Source organism: Myotis davidii, unplaced genomic scaffold, assembly GCF_000327345.1.
Source record: "Myotis davidii unplaced genomic scaffold, ASM32734v1 scaffold1017, whole genome shotgun sequence".
NCBI lineage: Eukaryota > Metazoa > Chordata > Mammalia > Chiroptera > Vespertilionidae > Myotis > Myotis davidii.
In genome coordinates this window covers 335,476-353,587 of record NW_006288361.1, presented here as the reverse complement: position 1 = coordinate 353,587, position 18,112 = coordinate 335,476, and the positions used below count along the sequence as shown (strand labels likewise).

General features: G+C 45.0%; 1 protein-coding gene across 2 annotated transcripts in view; it reads left to right on the top strand.

Moving 5' to 3' along the window:
• BORCS5 (BLOC-1 related complex subunit 5) overlaps positions 1–17,241 on the top strand; it is an 88,122-nt gene extending 70,881 nt beyond the window's left edge. For both annotated transcript variants that reach the window (XM_006760221.2, XM_006760220.2), the window contains exon 4: positions 16,553–17,241. In XM_006760221.2, coding sequence (XP_006760284.1) covers positions 16,553–16,783 — 231 coding nt within the window. In that variant the 3' untranslated portion in view covers positions 16,784–17,241. The remainder of the gene's footprint in view (positions 1–16,552) is intronic.
• Positions 17,242–18,112: the final 871 nt, after the last annotated feature.

The window sequence follows — 18,112 nt, the reverse complement described above, 5'->3', positions numbered from 1 at the left end:
GTATGCACAGATGTAGTGTACTGGGTTCTGTGAGGGCTGTAACTAACGCCGACTTTGTTCTCTTGATAAATTGGGGCCTTGGGAGCCAGGCTGCCCCAAGCCTGTAGGCCTGTGCCTAGGCCAGATGTGGCCGGGGTCCTGGAACATGACAGAGGGTGCAGGTCGGCTGAGGGGTCTGGCCCCACTCCTCACCCTCACCACTGAGTGCACAAATTTTTGTGCACTGGGCTACTAGTCTATATATATAAAAGGCTAATATCCTAAGTGTCCCTCTGAGTCTGACCGGTCATGTACTGACCACCAGGGGGCAGATGCTATGACTTGCAGTGGCCATTTACAAAGAAACAGCACCGTGGACCTGGTGCTGACAAAGCAACACTCGGCTTCCCCCAAGTAGGACACAGGCCCCAACACAACCCTGGAGTGACAGCCCACCAAATCGCAGCTGAGGTTGCCAAGACCCCATGGCATAAAATGCGGCCCACAGCTCAGCCCAGCCCAGCCCAAAATGGTGGCCGTGGGTGCTGGGTAATGACGTCACATAGCAACATCCAGCTTCCTCTCCCTAGCGACAGCTAGCCTCTTTGAAGTTTCTTCAGCCCAGGAACATGAGCAAGGTGCAAACATTTCACACTTTAACCAAAGGTCTGTGAAGCATTTTCCCATGCCTCATCTCATTTGATCCTCAGAAGTCCTGGAGTAGGTAGATAGGAGACTTGGTAGAATCCTATTTTCTAAAGAGAAGTTAGGGTGCTTCACTGGGCTGGAAAAACTTTAGCTACATCAGAAAACTAATTAAGCAAGTTTATTCTATCCTATATAATAAAAGGCTAATATGCGAATTGACTGAAAGGCGGAACTACTGGTCACTATGATGTGCACTGACCACCACGGGGCAAACACTCAACGCAGGAGCTGCCCCCTGTTGGTCAGTGCACTCCCACAGGGGAGCACTGCTCAGCCAGAAGCCCTGAGCTGGGCTCACAGCTGGCAAGTGCAGCGGCGGTGTTGGGAACATCTCCCACCCCCGTGGCAGCACCAAGGATGTCCAACTGATGGCTTCAGCCCACTCCCCATCAGCCGGGCATCCCCCAAGGGCTCTCAGACTGCAAGAGGGTGCAGGCTGGGAGGGACTGCGCCCCCCCAAGTGCACAATTTTTGTGCACCAGGCCTCTAGTGTTTTATAAATGTGTGTATGAGAGAGAAGTGGAAGATAGAGATGGTCTTCCTTCACAATCAGGGACTCTTGTAATAGACACTGACCACTAGTTTTCTTAATGGCTACAGGATGGCCCCTCCGTCAGCCAGCTTGCACTGCTGAGCAGCTATTGCAGACCTACTTAGTGTGAGGTCCTTTAGGGGTTACAGAGAAATGTGACCTAGTCCCTGCTCACTGAGCACTGCCTAGGTGAGGGAACAGTAATATGAAGGATAAGGCACTGTCGATGGAGAGTACTCAGTTATGGCTTATGATTGGAGTTCTCTAAGAGTTAAAGATCAGGCAATCCACGAACAGGTGAGGTTCAAGCTGGGTTTTAAAGGAAAACCAGGATTCGGGAAATGAATGGAGAGAACGAGCAGAGCATTGCTGACTGGGAAACAGCTTGACAGTCTCAGAAGAAAACTAACTTTGGGGCTTCAGGGGGCCAGTAAAGAAACTAAACTTGGTCCAAGAAAGCTTCTCTACATTAAGAACCACAGAATGTTGGAGTCAGAAGGAACTTGGAGACCTTCTGGTCCAGTGCCATCATTATTTAGATGCAGAAATTCAAGCCTGTTAGAGAAAGTAAGCAATTTAACCAGGGTCACAGAGTGAGACCGTGGCCAAAATTATGGAATTAAAAGTGGATGAAGATTAAAGGAGCTTTTTATGTTATTTTTATTTTTTGTAGGGTGGTATACTTGAACATGTTTACAGATTAAGGGGGGAGAGACAGAAGAGATAAAAGATGAAAGATAAAAAGGGAATTCATACAGCAAGATCCCTGAGGGAACAAGAGAGGATAGGATTTAGAGCCATGGGGTTCTTTATTTTGAGAGAAAAGGAAGGCTGTAGGTAGGTTTATAAAAGGATACCTGGTGCAGATCAGTCACACCTGAGGAGCCTGTGTATTCTCTCTGAAGAAGAGAGGAGGGCATTTGTTGGGAGTGACCACTGGGGAGTAGTACAGCTGTGAGCACTGGGAACCACGGCGGCTCAGCTGAGGGGAAAACCTCTACCTTGTATCCTTGGGTGAGTTAGCGTAGTGGTTCCAAGTGCAAACTCCAGAGCCTCCTTCCCCAGGTTCAAGTCCTGGCACTGCCTCTAACTAGCTCTGTGACCTTAGCCAAGTTACTTAATCATGCTAAACCTCAGTTCCCTTACCTGTTATATGGGGATAAGAATAGTATCCACGTCAGTAAGGTTTTTGTGAGAATTAAACAAGTTTCCCTATGTTAAGTATCTAGGACCATGTCTGCCATGTAGTAAATACTGGAGTGTTAGCTCTTATTATTTGTTTTAAATATAAATAAATGACTTAAAGAGAAAAGCCTACCCTTATTGCCATGAATTGGCCCATATGAAGTTTCTTGATACAGCAGCAGCCTAAATAGTGGCTCATTTTAAGCAATACCCTCAATAATCAGGTGTGATAAAGAACTAAATAGTTAGCTCATTCTGGTTTCCTTGAATCCCTGCATGATTCCTTTCATGCCATATATATGCAATTTTTGTAGTAAATTTAACTGTTCATTCTGCTTTGTGAGTAGCAAACTGTGCCTAGGGAACATGGGTCACGAGAAAAGTGAGACTGGATGACCACACATGATTAGTCCTTGGCCTCTAGGCTGTGGGTATATCACTCACCATTTAGGTGATTTTGGGGGAGAGCCCATCATTTCTGCTTAAGGATTCGAGTTGACAGGCAGACACTTTCAGTTCTAGGTCACATCTGTCATTGAAATTTGGGTTAAATGAAAGGTAAGGAAGCATGTGTCCTCCTAATGTGGGTGCTTTTCCCCAGGGCCGGAGAGGCTGGAGGGAAGGCTGTGGCAATCCACAGCCCAGGAAGACACGGCTGAGACATTTGGAGCCGTTCTTGTCACTGACCTAGATCGCGGTTCTGTCTCACTCTAGTAGCTACCAATGTGTAAATAAATTAGAATGCCTTTTAACTAAGATAAAGCCACTAGGGCTATTTTGTTACAGTTGTTATGTGCTTGCCTAAAGGCCTTGAAACTAAATTCATGATATGATTCTGATAGTCTCGGTGTTTGTCATTCTTATGTGTGTTGATAAGCAGGCTATTTTAGCATAAACTAATATGAAACATTGAAGGGGCGGTTCAGATGAACAGGTAAGAGTTGCATTCCTTAGAAAGTCATGTGATCACATACGGTTATAAAGAGACCCTAGAGTTTCTCTAATTTAGTTCTTTCATTGCACAAGTAAAGAAAACCAAGGCCTTTGGAGTTTATTTGGGACTTGCCCAAGGTTGTTCTCTTTGGTAATGATTAAGATGATATTAGTTGAGTCTCTCTGATTCCAGGGCTCTTTTCTGCTTTACTACGCTAATGTCTACTTCTTTGGGACATTTCATTTTATTTTCAGTTATTCCTTTTCATGTAGTAGGCATTCAACTGGTGTTTGAAGGGGTGGGCTGCCCTTTCAGGAGTCAGTACACAGAGCTAGGCAGGGATTCTTTCTGTTGACAATACAGTAATACTTAAGAATTAGCTGGAGCCATCTTCCAAGTGTCTGACCTGACTTTCTGTGCCATGCCTCCTCCCATGAGACGGGGAGAGATTGATCAAGGTTAATCCACTGCTCACAGTGTTGCAGAGAATCGGTGTCTGAACTGGTATTAGCATTCATTCCGACCTCCTTCGGGTAAAAGCCCAATTTTGTGAACCATTGGTTAGGTGAGGCTGTTACTGTGTACTTATTTATTTATTCTCACCCAAGCATATGTTTTTCCTGATTTTTTGAGAGAGGAGGGGGCGGGGAGAGAAACATTGATGTGAGAGAGATACACCCATTGCCTCCTGTACGCACCTGGACAGGGGGTGGAACCTGAGACCTTTTCGTATACGGGACAATGGTCCAACCAACTGAGCCACACCAGCCAGGGCGAAACTCTTTGCCTATCACCTTAAACTGTGAATCTCCTTTAAATGACAACATTGTTAGATTTCTGTTGCTGCTTTTAAACATATTCTGGCATTGGTTGCTGCATGTTTGACCTCAGATTATAAAATGGATTGGAAGTGTTTAATTAAAACTATAAATTTTGCTAAGAGCATTGAGATACTGGGCTTCTTTTTGCTGAAATACTGAGGGCAAGGCATTTCAAGACAGTTGTGGGTTCCCTTTCTATCTTACAAGTGACTTTGGTGTAAAATTCAGGTTGAGACCTTACAATGTAATTATAGTGCCCTCCACCCCCTTTTGTCCTTTGGGCAACCTTTCTTCTTGGTAAGAAATACAACTGGTGCCTTGGGTGGCAGGAAGTAGAGGTGGGGATTGGGCTGCTTCTGGCTGTAAGTCTGCCATACACTACTTCCTTCCGCCTGGTCCCACACTTCCGGCACAGCAGCACTGCCCCGCCAAAAGGCAGAGATCCCTGGAGGAGGGCCCAACCAAGTTTATTACTCGCCTTCTGGAAATGTAGGCTTGTGTTTTTTGGCGAGGCATGAGCAAAGCCTAGTTATTAGACTGCTCTGAGATTTAACTCCGTTCAGATTCTGGATACTGACACATGAGTATGTGTGAACAGCAGCCCCATTTCCCCCCAGTTCGCCTGCCCTAGACATGCCCCTAGACAGCTGGCGCTGCCAGCTTTCCTAGTACTGGCTGCAGGTGCCAGGAGCTAGAGCCCCTGCTCCTCTCCCACCCCAGCTTGTTTTCAGTCTGCCACAGTGGGCAGTGTAAGAAGCTCCATGTAGCCGCCTCTCTTGTGAGCAGTGACAGAGTAACTGGTATCCATAAGCCAGCTAGTAAGCAGTATTAAGGGCACATGGGTTATAGAATCAGAAATAGGGCTGGGGAAAGATATTCCCTGTCCTGTATCTCTTTCAGGGAAGAAAAACAAGGAATTTTAGCAAATCTGAGCATTGCTGCAGTGCTGAGAACAATGCCTGGCACATAGGAACATTTAATAAATGTTTGTTAAGTGAACAATTTAATATATCCTGCAATTATTTCAATATGAACTTTCTTTTATTAGAATAAGTAAAGGTTATGAGAGTTGTATTAGGTGGGGTAGGCTATACTGCATCTATAATTAGACTCAGAGATGTGTAATGGCTCAAATACAAAATAAGTTTATTTCTTGCTCATATTCAAGGTGGGTGCTTCTGGTTACTAGGTGACTCTCCTTTGAACTCAGGATTCCAGGATCCTCCCTTCTGTGGTTCTGCCATACCCAAAGACCACATTGCTCATAGCATCCAGTTGTTGGAAGGGGCCAGAGAGTGGGGCCAAAGTAAAGGCTATATATATAAAAGCCTAAGCTACCCTTACTACTGGTCAACCGAACAACTGGTCAGTTGGTTGCTATGACGTGCATTTACCACCAGGGGGCAGATGCTCAACACAGGAGCTGCCCCTTGTTGGTTAATGCACTCCCACAGCCAACCTCCCACGGTCTGTCCACCACCACCAACCCCGGCCAGCTGGCCCCGATCCCGGCCAGGCCCAGGAACCTCACCCGTGCACGAATTTGTGCACCAGGCCTCTAGTCTTCTAATAATCAAAGTTGTAGTCCTCCAGATCCACTAAGTCAGACTGCTTCTTGGTCTCCACTCCTGCCCATGCCTTCTACTATGCTGCCTGCTGCTAGAATCTGCTCTTCATCTCTGCCTGATGAATCCTGTACTCCCATCAGTATAGCCAGCAGCCTATCATTCCCATTGGTTTCAGAAGGTATCTCCTGGCCTTGGCCGTGTAGCTGTTGGTTAGAGCATCTTTCCTATGCACCAAGGGTTCAATCTGCGGTCAGGGCACATACAAGAGGCAGCCAATGAATGCATAAATAAGTAGAATGACAAATTAGTCTCTCTCTCTCTTCTTCTCCCTCTCCCTCCCTCTCTCCCCTCTCCCCTCCCCTTTCTATTCCTCTTCCTCTAAACTCAATAAATTAGAAAATAAAGGCGTCTCCTGCCTCATTTCTCCCCCAGTGCTCAGGAAATGTTTGCTGGGTGAGTTTGTGTAGTGATGATGAGCGTCAGCTCTCTGCATGGGTGACAGTAGGAGCCTGTGGACTTCAGAGGTCAGGCTCTCCCATGTCAGGATAGGTCATCTGGCACAGGGTTTAGGAGCACAAACTCTGTGTCAAGTGAGATACAGGATACCAACATAGTATCTTAGTGTCATTATCATCATCATCATCTCCTCCTCATAGTTGGTGTCACCTGTTTGTTCTTTAGCATAAGTTAGAGGATTTCAGCTGTAAAATATTGATCGCCACACCACATACAAGGCCTGTTCCCTCCTCTGAGTCAAAAAAGGGGTTGTATTCATGGATAGTTGGGGTGCCTACGTAAGGGAATTGTAGAGCACATGATTAATCCAGTTTTACACTGTTTAATCACCTCAGCTCAGGCTTAAACTATTGAATGTGTCACTGAGGTCATACAGACTTACTTTTGATTCCCTTGGGTCCTGACATTGGGAAGGGGAGTCCAGGTCACTGATGTGGCTCCCAGGTTTTCTTCTTCATCCACCCACTCCATCTGCCAGCATGGCTTCTACACACGTCTCCTAAGGAAGTAGAAGTGGTAGTAGTAATAATGCAGCCGTCATTTTTTACATGTTTACCGTGTGCCAGGTCTGGAATGGACATGTTACATACATTATCATCTGTGTATGACAGACAAAGAAACCAAGGTTCAGGGACCCAAAAGGGCAACCATTAAAGGTGACACAGTTGTTAAATAGTGGAGCTGGGTCTCAACTCAGACCTAAAACCCACACTGGAGACTCCAAGTGCTTCCTACGGCAGTTCTTTTTCTTTCTCTTCGATTCTTCATGCAAGGGCTTTTACTTGCCAGCTTCTCTCCATGTTTGTACCTAATGCTAACTTTCCCGGACCCAGTATCCCTTTATCATATTTCCTTCCTGGTTTCACAGTGTATGTTTATCTTTCAAAAGTGATCCTTATAGGATGCAGCCCCCCTTTAAACAATAACCCTGACGACGACCCCACATTTACATCTTTAAGATACCAGCTCTCCCTACGCTGAGGCTACCTTTTCTACACTCCCTGTCGCTCACTCTTGTGAAGGGATCTCTGAGGACTGTGGTAGTCATGGAGGTGGACGGAGAGGGGCAGTCAGGGGAGCCAGGGAGCAGACCTGTGCCAAAGGGCGTCATACCTCCCCAGTCCCACTCTGGAAGGAGGGCAGAGAGAGGGGGTCTGTAATTAGAGAGAAAGCAGAACGGGGACTTGTCAAGGAGGCAGAAGATCTGCGGTGTCAGAGTGCCCTGGACTAATGTCTTCGCAGAGTCCAGGGAAAGCTCTCCCAAGGGGGAGCGGGGGAGAGGGATTTCTGCCCTCCAGCCAGCCTTCTGTCTACCCTGATCTTTTTCTTTTCCTGATGTTCTGCCTTTCAGTGTCCCTCCCTAGCCCTTTTCGGGGGGTGGGGAACGGTGGGGGGGCGTTCAAGGGAGAGGGGAATCTGCCTAACATAGTTAGCTTTGGGAACTGCTTAAAGGTTTTGAGGTTTCTTTCCCACCTCCTTGCCTAGACATCACTGCCAGGGATAAGAAGGCATAAGGGGAAGTTGGGCAAGTCATAAAGTAATAATTGGGACGAGGTGATGCAATTCAAATTCCCGAGGTCCTGGTAGCTCTAGTTCTCTTGAAGACCTAAGTAACATTTGTTCCTTTGCTGAGACAGACACATTGTTTGAACAAAGGAAACAGGATCACTTCGAAATGTCCACTATGTGGTAACCCATACCCTTCAGCCTGTTGTAATTAATGAAAACACTGGCGACAGTCTGCCCATTGTTTGCCGTTGAGCAACAGGAAATGGCAAACTAACAAGGAGCTGGAGAAGGCTTATGTCATTCCAGGGGAAGCAGAAACTGCGCGCAGTTTTGACCGATAGCTTCCTGGTTGCAGATCTAGGTCCACCTGAGCAGGTTCTGTTCCTCATGGACATGGAGATGTGTGTTTGTTTTGACCTTATCATTTGACTTTGACATTAATCTGTAGTAGATATTTTGTTTTCCTTATGTCCAGAAATGGTGTATTGAAAAACATTGTTTTAGACCACAGTTTTCACACACAGTCATCATTCACCCGACAGGATAGAACTAACTACAGGAAAGGAAATGTCACTGGCCAACTTAGTGCATGGGATCGTTGACAGGAATGTCGTGTGGTGGCCCTTGGACTCAGGAGATGCGGAGCCCAGCCCTGGCTCTGGCAGCACCGGCTGTATAGACTGAGGCAGAGACTTAACCACTTTGGAGTTCGTCTGGTAAAGTGAGAGGGTGGGATCAAATGCTCCCTCAGGACCCTTCCCGCTCTAAAGTTCTATGTTCAAAGCCGCCTTCGTGAAGTCAAGAATCATGAAATGCTTGTACAAGTGAAATGTCAGAGTACAAAGTGTGCCAACAGACTTTGCCAGTGAAAATGTCATTCAAGTTGACCTGCTAATAGATAGTTTATCCCTTTAATCTCCTCTCAGGTTTTGTTTTTATAATTTGTCTGGTAATTTTTTGTTTTTGTTATTAAGAAATTAAATATTGGTGGTTAAATTAAAAACAAAAGTCTTCTCTCACTGCACTTGAAAACTGAAAGTTGCCATTTAAATTCATCTATTAAGGATTTCGAAAACGTATTGAACACATTGCTCAACATGGTATGTATTTCAGTGAAATGAATTGACATTTGAATTAATGAGTCCTGTAGAATGTGGGGGCTGTTTCTCTCTTTTCCATGTCCCGCATGGAAAAGGAAACAGTCCATTTGCTGAGTGGAGGAGCTGGGGATTAAGAAATTAAAGAAAGACCAAGATGCAGAAATAGATTTTAAGCTGGGGCCAGGTGGGCGCCATCCTCTCTGATGGAGAGAAAGTAAAGGCAGGCTGAGCCACACAGCAGGTTTATTTTAAAGGCCTAGATTTACATATCTCGTTCCGCCCCTGCCTGATTAACATGTCCAGCCTTATTGGGGAAGCATGTTCCCAGGGTTTGGCTCTGCCTAAGCTCTGAGTTGACAATAATTATAAGAAAATGCCTAGGTGCCTCCCAGGCAGCCCTCTACAGTAGAAAAGATAGGCAAAGATTCGGTGAGGAGCCCTGGGCTTAAATTCTGGTCTCACTGCTAGTGCTAGCTGTGTGACCCTGGGCACATTTTGTGATCTCTGAATCCCCAATTCCACATCACTACTAGGAGAATGATATTTTCCTTATAGGATTGTTGTGAGGAAGAAAGATAATATGGGTATAGTACATAGTACAGTGCCTAACATTTAATAGATAATTTATAGTAGTTATAACTGCTCTACATTATTTTATTACAGTAATTAAAATAACTAGGGAATTACCGATGGATATAGACTGGGTTCTGCCTACCCAGTCTCCCAGTGTGACATACATAGATTACTAAAGACACAGTCCCACTAGTGTGGATTTCAGTTTTTGTTTTTGAGACCATGTGGACTGAGATTTTCCAGAGAAGTTTCCCTTCTTGTGTGCTTTATCTGCCAAAGGTGTGATATGAAAATAAATAGCAAGAGTTTACTCTTGTAAGCTGTCATTGCAAACTGTTGTCTTCAGAAACAGGGTAGCTTCAACATGTACAGTGTGGGGTAATTGGTGACAGTTGATCTGTGATGCAGTTAATGAAAACACCTGCCCATTGTGTCAGAGAGAGGCATCCCAGAGAACATTAAGGGTGCGTACCTCAGTTAAGGACGTGTACCTCGGTTGTGATTTGATCCCCAGCCCTGGCCTGGTCTGGGTGCCTGCAGGAGGCAACCTCTCTCTCTCTCTCTCTCTCTCTCTTTCTCTCACCTCAGTGGTCATTATGGAGTCAGTTTACTATACATATAGGCAAAGTAGGTTCCAGGAGGTGGCTGAGATCTCGATTCTGAGGTACCTCTCACCCTTTTATAGTGTACAGTTCAATGGTTCTTGGTATAGTCACATAGTTGTGCAAGCAACACCACTGTCTAATTCCAGAACACTTTCATCACCCCCAAAAGAAACCCCCATAAGTTAGTAATCACTCCCCATCTCCTGTTCTCCTATCCCATAATAATCACTAATCTGCTTTCTCCGTCTATGGATTGCCTATTCTAGTCATTTCATATAGACATAATCATATGTGGCCTTTTGTGTCTGACCTCTTTCACTTAGCATGATGCTATCAAAGCTCATCCATGTTGCAGCCTTGCATTTGTTGCAGATGTTGTCAGTTGCATTCCTTATCCTATATAATAAAAGGCTAATATGCAAATTGTCCCTACGGGTGGGAGTTAGACGTGCGCTGACCACGAGGGGGTGATGCGGAACATGGCAGGCGTTGGTGACACGGTGCTGGCAGTGGGCAGCAGTGGAGGCACTAGCAGCCCCAATGGGCCCCGATGAAAGCAGGACTGCGGTGCGATGGTGGAGCAGGTGAGCGGGTGGCACCAGGCCAAAGCAGGTACAAAGGGATGCCCCAGCCGGCAGCCGCTAGGGACCCTACTCATGCACGAATTTCGGGCACTAGGCCTCTAGTTATCTATAATAATAAAAGCATAATACGCTAATTAGACCAGACAAAGCAGGAACTGCGAGGGCCTAGGCAGCCGCCGCAGTTGCCTCAGGCCAAGGCAAGCCACTGCAGCTGTGAGGGCTGAGCCCCTTGCATGAATTTCATGCATTGGGCCTCTAGTGGTTGAATAGTATGAAAAGAGACCACATTTTGTTTATCCATTCATCAGTTGGTGGATATTTTTCTTTGAATGCGGTCATATGGTATAATCTGAGAATTTCTTAGTTTCGTTTTAGCATTATGAAAAACAAATCTCTAAGCAGATTTGGCCATTCCATGGAATTTGTTATTAGTTCTCTTCTATTTTTAGATTGCTTTTGTATAAATCCTCTCATTTATAATCTTTATTACACTACTGTGAGATGGGAAGGATGGATGACAGGTGTTATTATTACCACTTTTAAAAAGTAGAAGCTGAGACTCAGTTTGTGATTTGTCATACAACTAGTAGAATGTAAATTCAAGCTTTTTTAAAACTTTTTTTTATTGTTGACACTATTACAGATGTCCCCATTTCCACCTCCCCTTTGCCCACCTCCACCCAGCCCACTCTCCTTCCCTCTGGCCAACACCACAGCATGGTCTGTATGTGTGTCTGTGTCTATGTTGTTTGACTAATTCCTTCACCTTGTTTCATCTAGTCCCCACCTCCCTCACAGCTGTCAGTCTGTTCCATGTATCCTTTGTTTCTATAGCCTTCTGTCTTTTTATAGTAATGAATTATTAGCCATGTCAAGGATTTAGAGTGGGTGTGAACCTACATTGCTAAAAATCAGTAATATGTCTATCTCCAATAGGCATTTGAGGCATGGCCAAGTCCCTACAGATTGATACTGGCCCCAGAATTGATTATTTAGATAGCTACAAAACAGGATGAATTGTCATTTTTCCTTTTAGCCCTTTAGCTAAAAATAAATAAATAAATAAAAATCTTACAATAAAAGAACAGAATTGTATGTCACTGTATATTTGTTACATTTGAAGCACAGGGGTTGCCCGTGCAAATGAGGAACAGAACTGGGGCAGGATTCAGAATGTGAGAAGAGGGACAGATAGCCCTTGGATGGCTGGCCTTGGCTCACCATGGCCTCCTCCTCCCCAGGAGCTCATGTTCTTAAATTGAATTTAGGTGTAGAATGAGCACAGAGAAAGTGAACTATCTATTGGGATCAAATAAAAATTGACCTCAAGGCTTAAGTTAACTGAGCGACATCACATTAAAAGTTGGACATTACTTTTAAAGGATGTTGAGGTGTGTGATTTTTTTTTAACATAGTCTCCTTAAATCCTTAAGCAGTCTTTTTTGTTTTTAGCATTTCATGTAAACATAAGTAACTTAGGAATGGGAAAAGCAACAATCTATCGATCATATAGACTTGAATTTTGTTTGTTAACTGTGGAACACAATTTCCCTGCTCATTTTTCTTTTGACCCATAAAAAAGTTATTAAACTTACTTTGGCCATCTTGTACAATATCTATATGAGGCTCTCTTATTGTTGGATCGTGCAGCTTTTCTAACTTAAAGCTATACGCCCTTGTAAAATGTATCACTACTTTGAAGAAATTACCTTTAGTTTGAAAAGGAAATCACATTAAGCATGTAGGCATCTTTCATTAGGATGACCCACCTGTCCCAAACCATCATCAAAGCTTACTTTATCAGGAAATTTTATGTAACAAAAGAATTTAAGCTGTGTACTCTCATTGGAGAAGATGCTAAAGCTCTTCTGTCTGCTTTCAAAATATTTTTTTAAAAAAATACACATGCACATTCACATATATATTTATATTTTACCATGTTGGGTAACACCAGACAGTGGTAATAGTTACTCATTGTCATGGCTGAACATAAAAACACAAGGAAGGACTTGTAGGCAAGTAGTGATTTCAATTATTACGTAGTGTGAAGTGTTTCTGTCAGGAAACTTTGGGATGAGTAATGTGACTCTGTGGTAAGATTTTTCAGTAGCAGAAATTCAGAACACAAATAAAACTTGTCAGCAAAAACACACAGTGGTGAACTGTCATCTGAGTGACTGTGAAAGCCTTGACGATGGTGTAATAGAGATGAGTCATAACAACAGAGATACAGTGTGTCTATTTGGATACCTCAAAATGTCAGCCTCTCTTTCTGCCCTTATTTATGGAATTTCTTACCTCTAGTACCATGTTGAATAGAAGTGATGGGAGTGAGCATCCTTGTTCCTGATCTCAAGGAGGAAAGTGTCTTTCACCACCAACTGTAGCTTTTCCAAAGATGCCCTTTATCAGTTGAGGACTGTTGTTCTGTTTCTAGTTTGCTGAAATTTTTAATAATTGAATTTGTTGAATGTTTTTTTGCATCTATTGAAATGAATATGATTTTTAATCTTTATTCTGTTGAAATGGCAGATTACTTTGACTGCCAGATGCTGTAAAAGCATGCATCCTTGAGATAAGCCTCGCTTGGTTAGGATGCATCACCCGTTCGTATACTGCTGGATTTGATTTGCTCATATTTGGATCCATATCCAGCAGTGGACTGACCAGGTGGGCAAATAGGCTGCCCCATCTATTTAGGGAACAAATTTGAGCACATTCTGCAGAAATCTAATGTTTCGGTAAAGCCCACAGATATACCCACAAGTAATCTCACCTCCTTTTCACCTGTCCGTTGAAATGTACTGCCACAAAAAACACACACAACAAAGTATGAATATGTAGGACAAGGTGTTAAGTATGAGTTTGAGAGTAAATATTTGGTTCCTTGAGGGCAGGGACTTTACCTCATTTATGTCTATCAGTTAAAGATTAAATTCAGCTGCTGTTACAGAGATCCGAAATTACAGTGGCTTATATAGAATGGAAGTTTATGCTTCTCCCATGCCTGGTACTACTCTCAGCCACAAAAGTCCTCATGGACCCAGACTTCTCTAGCTCTCTGCTCTGCCAAACCAGTGATGTGACCTTAGTTATTCTTGTGGTCTAACGGGGCTGCATCCACATTCCGGCAACAGCAGAGTGAAGGAAGGGACGAAGAGGAGGAGGAGGAGAACAAAGAGTGTGCCAGCTAACAGCTGCCACGGGCAACTTCCCCATATACATCCACTGACTAGAACTTAGTCACTGCAAAGCAAGGTTTTCAAGGCAAGGGTTGTGGAGAATAAACGCATTCTCTGTGTTGGAAAATCTTTTTTTTTTTTTAACATTTAAATGATGTTTCTGGAAGTTCCTGTAACAAACTTATTTGCAACATTTCTCTTTCTGGGCCTGAGTTTCCTGGAATAGTAAAGTTATGTTAACAAAGACAGCGGAAAAGAAACGTCATATTAATGTACACAGTAAGCTGTGTGGGTGTGAATAGTTTTGATTCTCAGTATCTATATCCCTATGATCTTGCATGTTCACCCTGTATTACTCAACACATGTCTGTTTATGCTTCTAGAATCTTTGTTCCAAAAGTAGAAATAGGAAAGGTGAGTAAGGATAAGTCCCAGATGGTCACAATGGTAAGATCCAGAATTGCATTAGTGACTTTACTGCCTAAACTCACGTCAGATGTGCTAGAATAAGTCTGCACTGGGGTTCATTAACCATACAAAGATAGGGACAGGGATTAGGGATCAGGAACAGTGTTGCCTCAAGAGAGAAAAGGACAAAAGAAATAGGTATCACCAATTTTACTATACTTTTCCAGGTATTAAAGTCTTACTTGCACCAAACTGAGACTTTCTTGTAGCAATCAGAAAGAATGGGAAAGGATTGAAAAGGCAATGACTTTTTCCATCATGTACTTTGACATTGTTCAATGCCAAGCCATGTACCAACTGAAATTTCACGTACCAACTACAATCTCATGTACACTAGTGGGGCACTCTCTTGCTTGGGAAATACGTGTAAAAGGAAGATGCTGGACTGAGGAGATGTGAGTTCTAGGCTTGGTTCTGTTGTTCTGAGACCTTGGAGGTCATTCAACCTTAAGTTGTTTTTTTCTTTCATGGACTGTTATGCAATTGGCTCTTGAAAGCCAAACTGTAAGCATGTAAGAATAGCATGCTTGAGTATGTATTCTCACCTAAGCATGAAACATGATGTGGCTTTGAACTAAAGCTGTGGCTACATTAAACATGGGCCCCAGCTGGATGCGGAAATGTGTAGGGACGTACTACACATTACTATTAAGCAAACACCTTGCTAAGGTGGTCGTAAAGACTGATCAAGTAAATATCAGGGGAATGGGCTGATTGCCAAGGGCCTTCGACATGATAAACTCCTCATGTGCCTGTCTACTCTGTTGCGTTGGGAGTTGGGGGATGGGATGCCCCTGTCAAGTGAAATGCGATCCCAGGACCGGGCTGGTTCTTGTGAGGATTCCAACTGGCTCCCCCATCTCCCGCTGCCTCTCAGAAGTGGAGTGTGTCTCGGTGCTGGATAGAATCGCCGCCCTGGAAAGGCAATAATTTACCTGCTCACTACCTCCAGAGTACTGAGTGACTAAGCGGGGTTGCACAAAACCCTCTGAAAGTATAAGCTGTTTCCACGTTATTTGGAGTTTCCCACTCGGATGGTTTTTGTTTTCTCCTTGCATCCACTCCCGCTAGCTGTCTTTTTGTCCCCTAGGCATTAGAGAACGAGGGAGGAACCAACCCAGAAATCAAGCACTGAGTTCTCACACCATCCCTCTGCCCACAGTGTAAAAACAGAACTGGTTCTTTTTTGTTAGAGTTAGCTTTGGTCTCTTCGATGTTAGTTAGTTAGTTAGTTAGTTAGTTAGTTAGTTAGTTAGTTAGTTTTGTCTTGGTCACACATTTGCAGAGGCTCTGAGGTAGCTTGATGGAATGCCAGCACTTGGCACGATTGTGGTTGGGAAGGGGCGTGCTCCTGGGATAGATGACATGGGCAGCCGTAGCACTTGAACTCTGGGATAGCAGTGTGAGTCTTTGGTAATTTGTTTCTTCACTGGTTGGGGGAGGAAACTGGGAGGGAGTGGATGTGGGGGTCTATTCAGAGGAGGGGGTACAGGCACCGGACATGCTGGAGGTTCCCTGCCCCTACTTCATCCAGATGGTAGGTTCCAAAGAACTTCACGAGGGGAAGAAAAGAGGTCACAGAAGGGGAGCCGGAGCCTCAAGTTTGTTTAACTGGGGGAGAGGATACACGAAGCGCTCCTCACCGTTTGCCTCATAGGGCATGGACTTGAGCCGTGGGTGGCATGTCGGTCCTGGCAGGGAAAGCCACCAGGGAAGAGAGGGAGAATGAAGAGTGAGGTTTAAAGCACCTCTGTGCCCCCCCCCCCGAGTCCTGTGCGGCATGTGTTTGCAGGTGTTATTTCATCCTCACAGCAACGTGCAGGCCTGAATTTGTTCCGTTGCTTGCAGATGAAGGCCTTGAGATAGAAAGCATAGTTATTATCAACCCACGTGGCAGAGCCACCTTCAGACCCTGGTCTGTCAGATTTCTGAGCCCAGGATTCTTTCATGTAGAAAGACCGAGATAGAAATCCCAGGGTCTCAACGAGGTATAAATGGCTCACGTTCCCAAAACACAGAGCCGAGACAGTCATCTCTTAGTCTCCCTCTAATGATGGCTCTAGGGCTGCAGTTGATAAAGTTATTTTTTATGAAGGTTTTGCAATCCCCTAGTGCTTGCTTCCCCTCAAGCTAGCCGGCTCCCACCTGGCCCGAGGGACTCTGTGCCTCCATCGAGCGCTGACCACCGGATGCTCCAGAGAGGACTTGAACTAGATTAATGAAATGCAGAACTTGAGTCTGAAATGCAGACATCCCCCAGTTAAATGCAACTTCCTTTCCTTCTACAGATGGACCTTTCTGTAGAAACCCTCTTTAGCTTCATGCAAGAGCGCCAGAAAAGGTATGCCAAGTACGCGGAGCAGATCCAGAAAGTCAACGAAATGTCCGCCATCCTCCGCCGCATCCAGATGGGCATAGACCAGACCGTGCCCCTGATGGAGAGGCTCAACAGCATGCTGCCCGAGGGCGAGCGGCTGGAGCCCTTCAGCATGAAGCCGGACCGGGAGCTCAAGCTGTAGCGGCTCCTCCCCTCCTGCAGGAGGTGTTCCCTGGGGACAGCGCCTGTCCCACCAGTGCCCTGAGGACATTTGGAACCAAAGTCGATGCTGTGACCGGCTCGGAGCTGGTGGAAGGGGCTGTGAGGCAGCCCGCTGGCCTGAAGACCTCATGTTGCCCTACCTCCCCCTCTCCTTGATGCAGTTTCCTTTAGCAAAATGAACCAAACTAATTCTCAGTGGTACCTGAAGTCGGAACGGTGTTATTAGGAATTCTTTCCAGAACTCTGCGTTGGGAGTTATTTTTATTTTGTTTAGCTTTTTTAAATTGAGAATGTATATTATTTAGTCTGGCTTGTGGAGTGAAGATGTGGAGCGAAGGGGAGGACTATGTTAAGGATCTCTGTCCTTGATGCCTCCATGAAACGTTGTCAAGGCTCTGGGTTATGGGTTATAAACATAAAGAACTAATTTAATCCGGGCCTGTGTGTTGTTACTGTCCTACCCCATTTCCACCCCACAGGCCTTTCTGTGGGTGCCCTCTTCCTGCCCCAGTGAAACAGTGTTGGTGTGTGCCAGCTTATGGTGTGTGTCATCGGAAACTGGCAACACCCTTTCTACACCCTCATCGGCTCATCTCCCACTGACAACTGGGTTCCTGATGCACAGCTCAGTTTCTCTTTGCTCCATCGACACCGCAGGACGCCCGTTTGTGTAACAAGGTTCTAGCCAGCATCTGTTTCACTGGCCTGGCAGACGTGTGGCGCGGCCGGCTGTGATTGGACACCCGGCAGCACTCACTCAGCAGGCATTCATGGCGCCATCGGATGTGCCAGACCCTGTGCTGGGAAGATGGAAATGGCCACAGCGTCTCTACCCTTCTTTTCTGAAGACAGTAAACTCAGAGTGATGCTGATTTCTGAGAGTTTAGGAAATGAAGCAATTTGAGTACCAGAGTTACTTCGTGCGGTACTTTGCATGTCATAAATGTTCAAGTGGAAGGAAAACTGAAGAAGCAAAGGAATGGGGTATGGGCACAGGTCCAGGCAGGGGAACTGAGTCAGAGATGGGGAGGAAGGGAAGCCCTGGGCCAGGATGTCGTACAGGACTCACCGTGCTCCCTTTACTCCTCCAAGCCTGAGGAGTTTCTTCAATGTCAGAAACAGCCTTCGGTATGTTTGTAAGATGAACGTCGATCTCACTTAACTTAGCATATCCCAGGCAAACTTTACCTGCTTCTTGGAGTTTACAGCTTTTTAAATCTTGGATTGTAATGAGGTACTATCTTGCAAGGTCCATAGAACCCAGAATAAACTGTAGGACATAAAGAGCTTGAAACAGAGAAAGATCAAT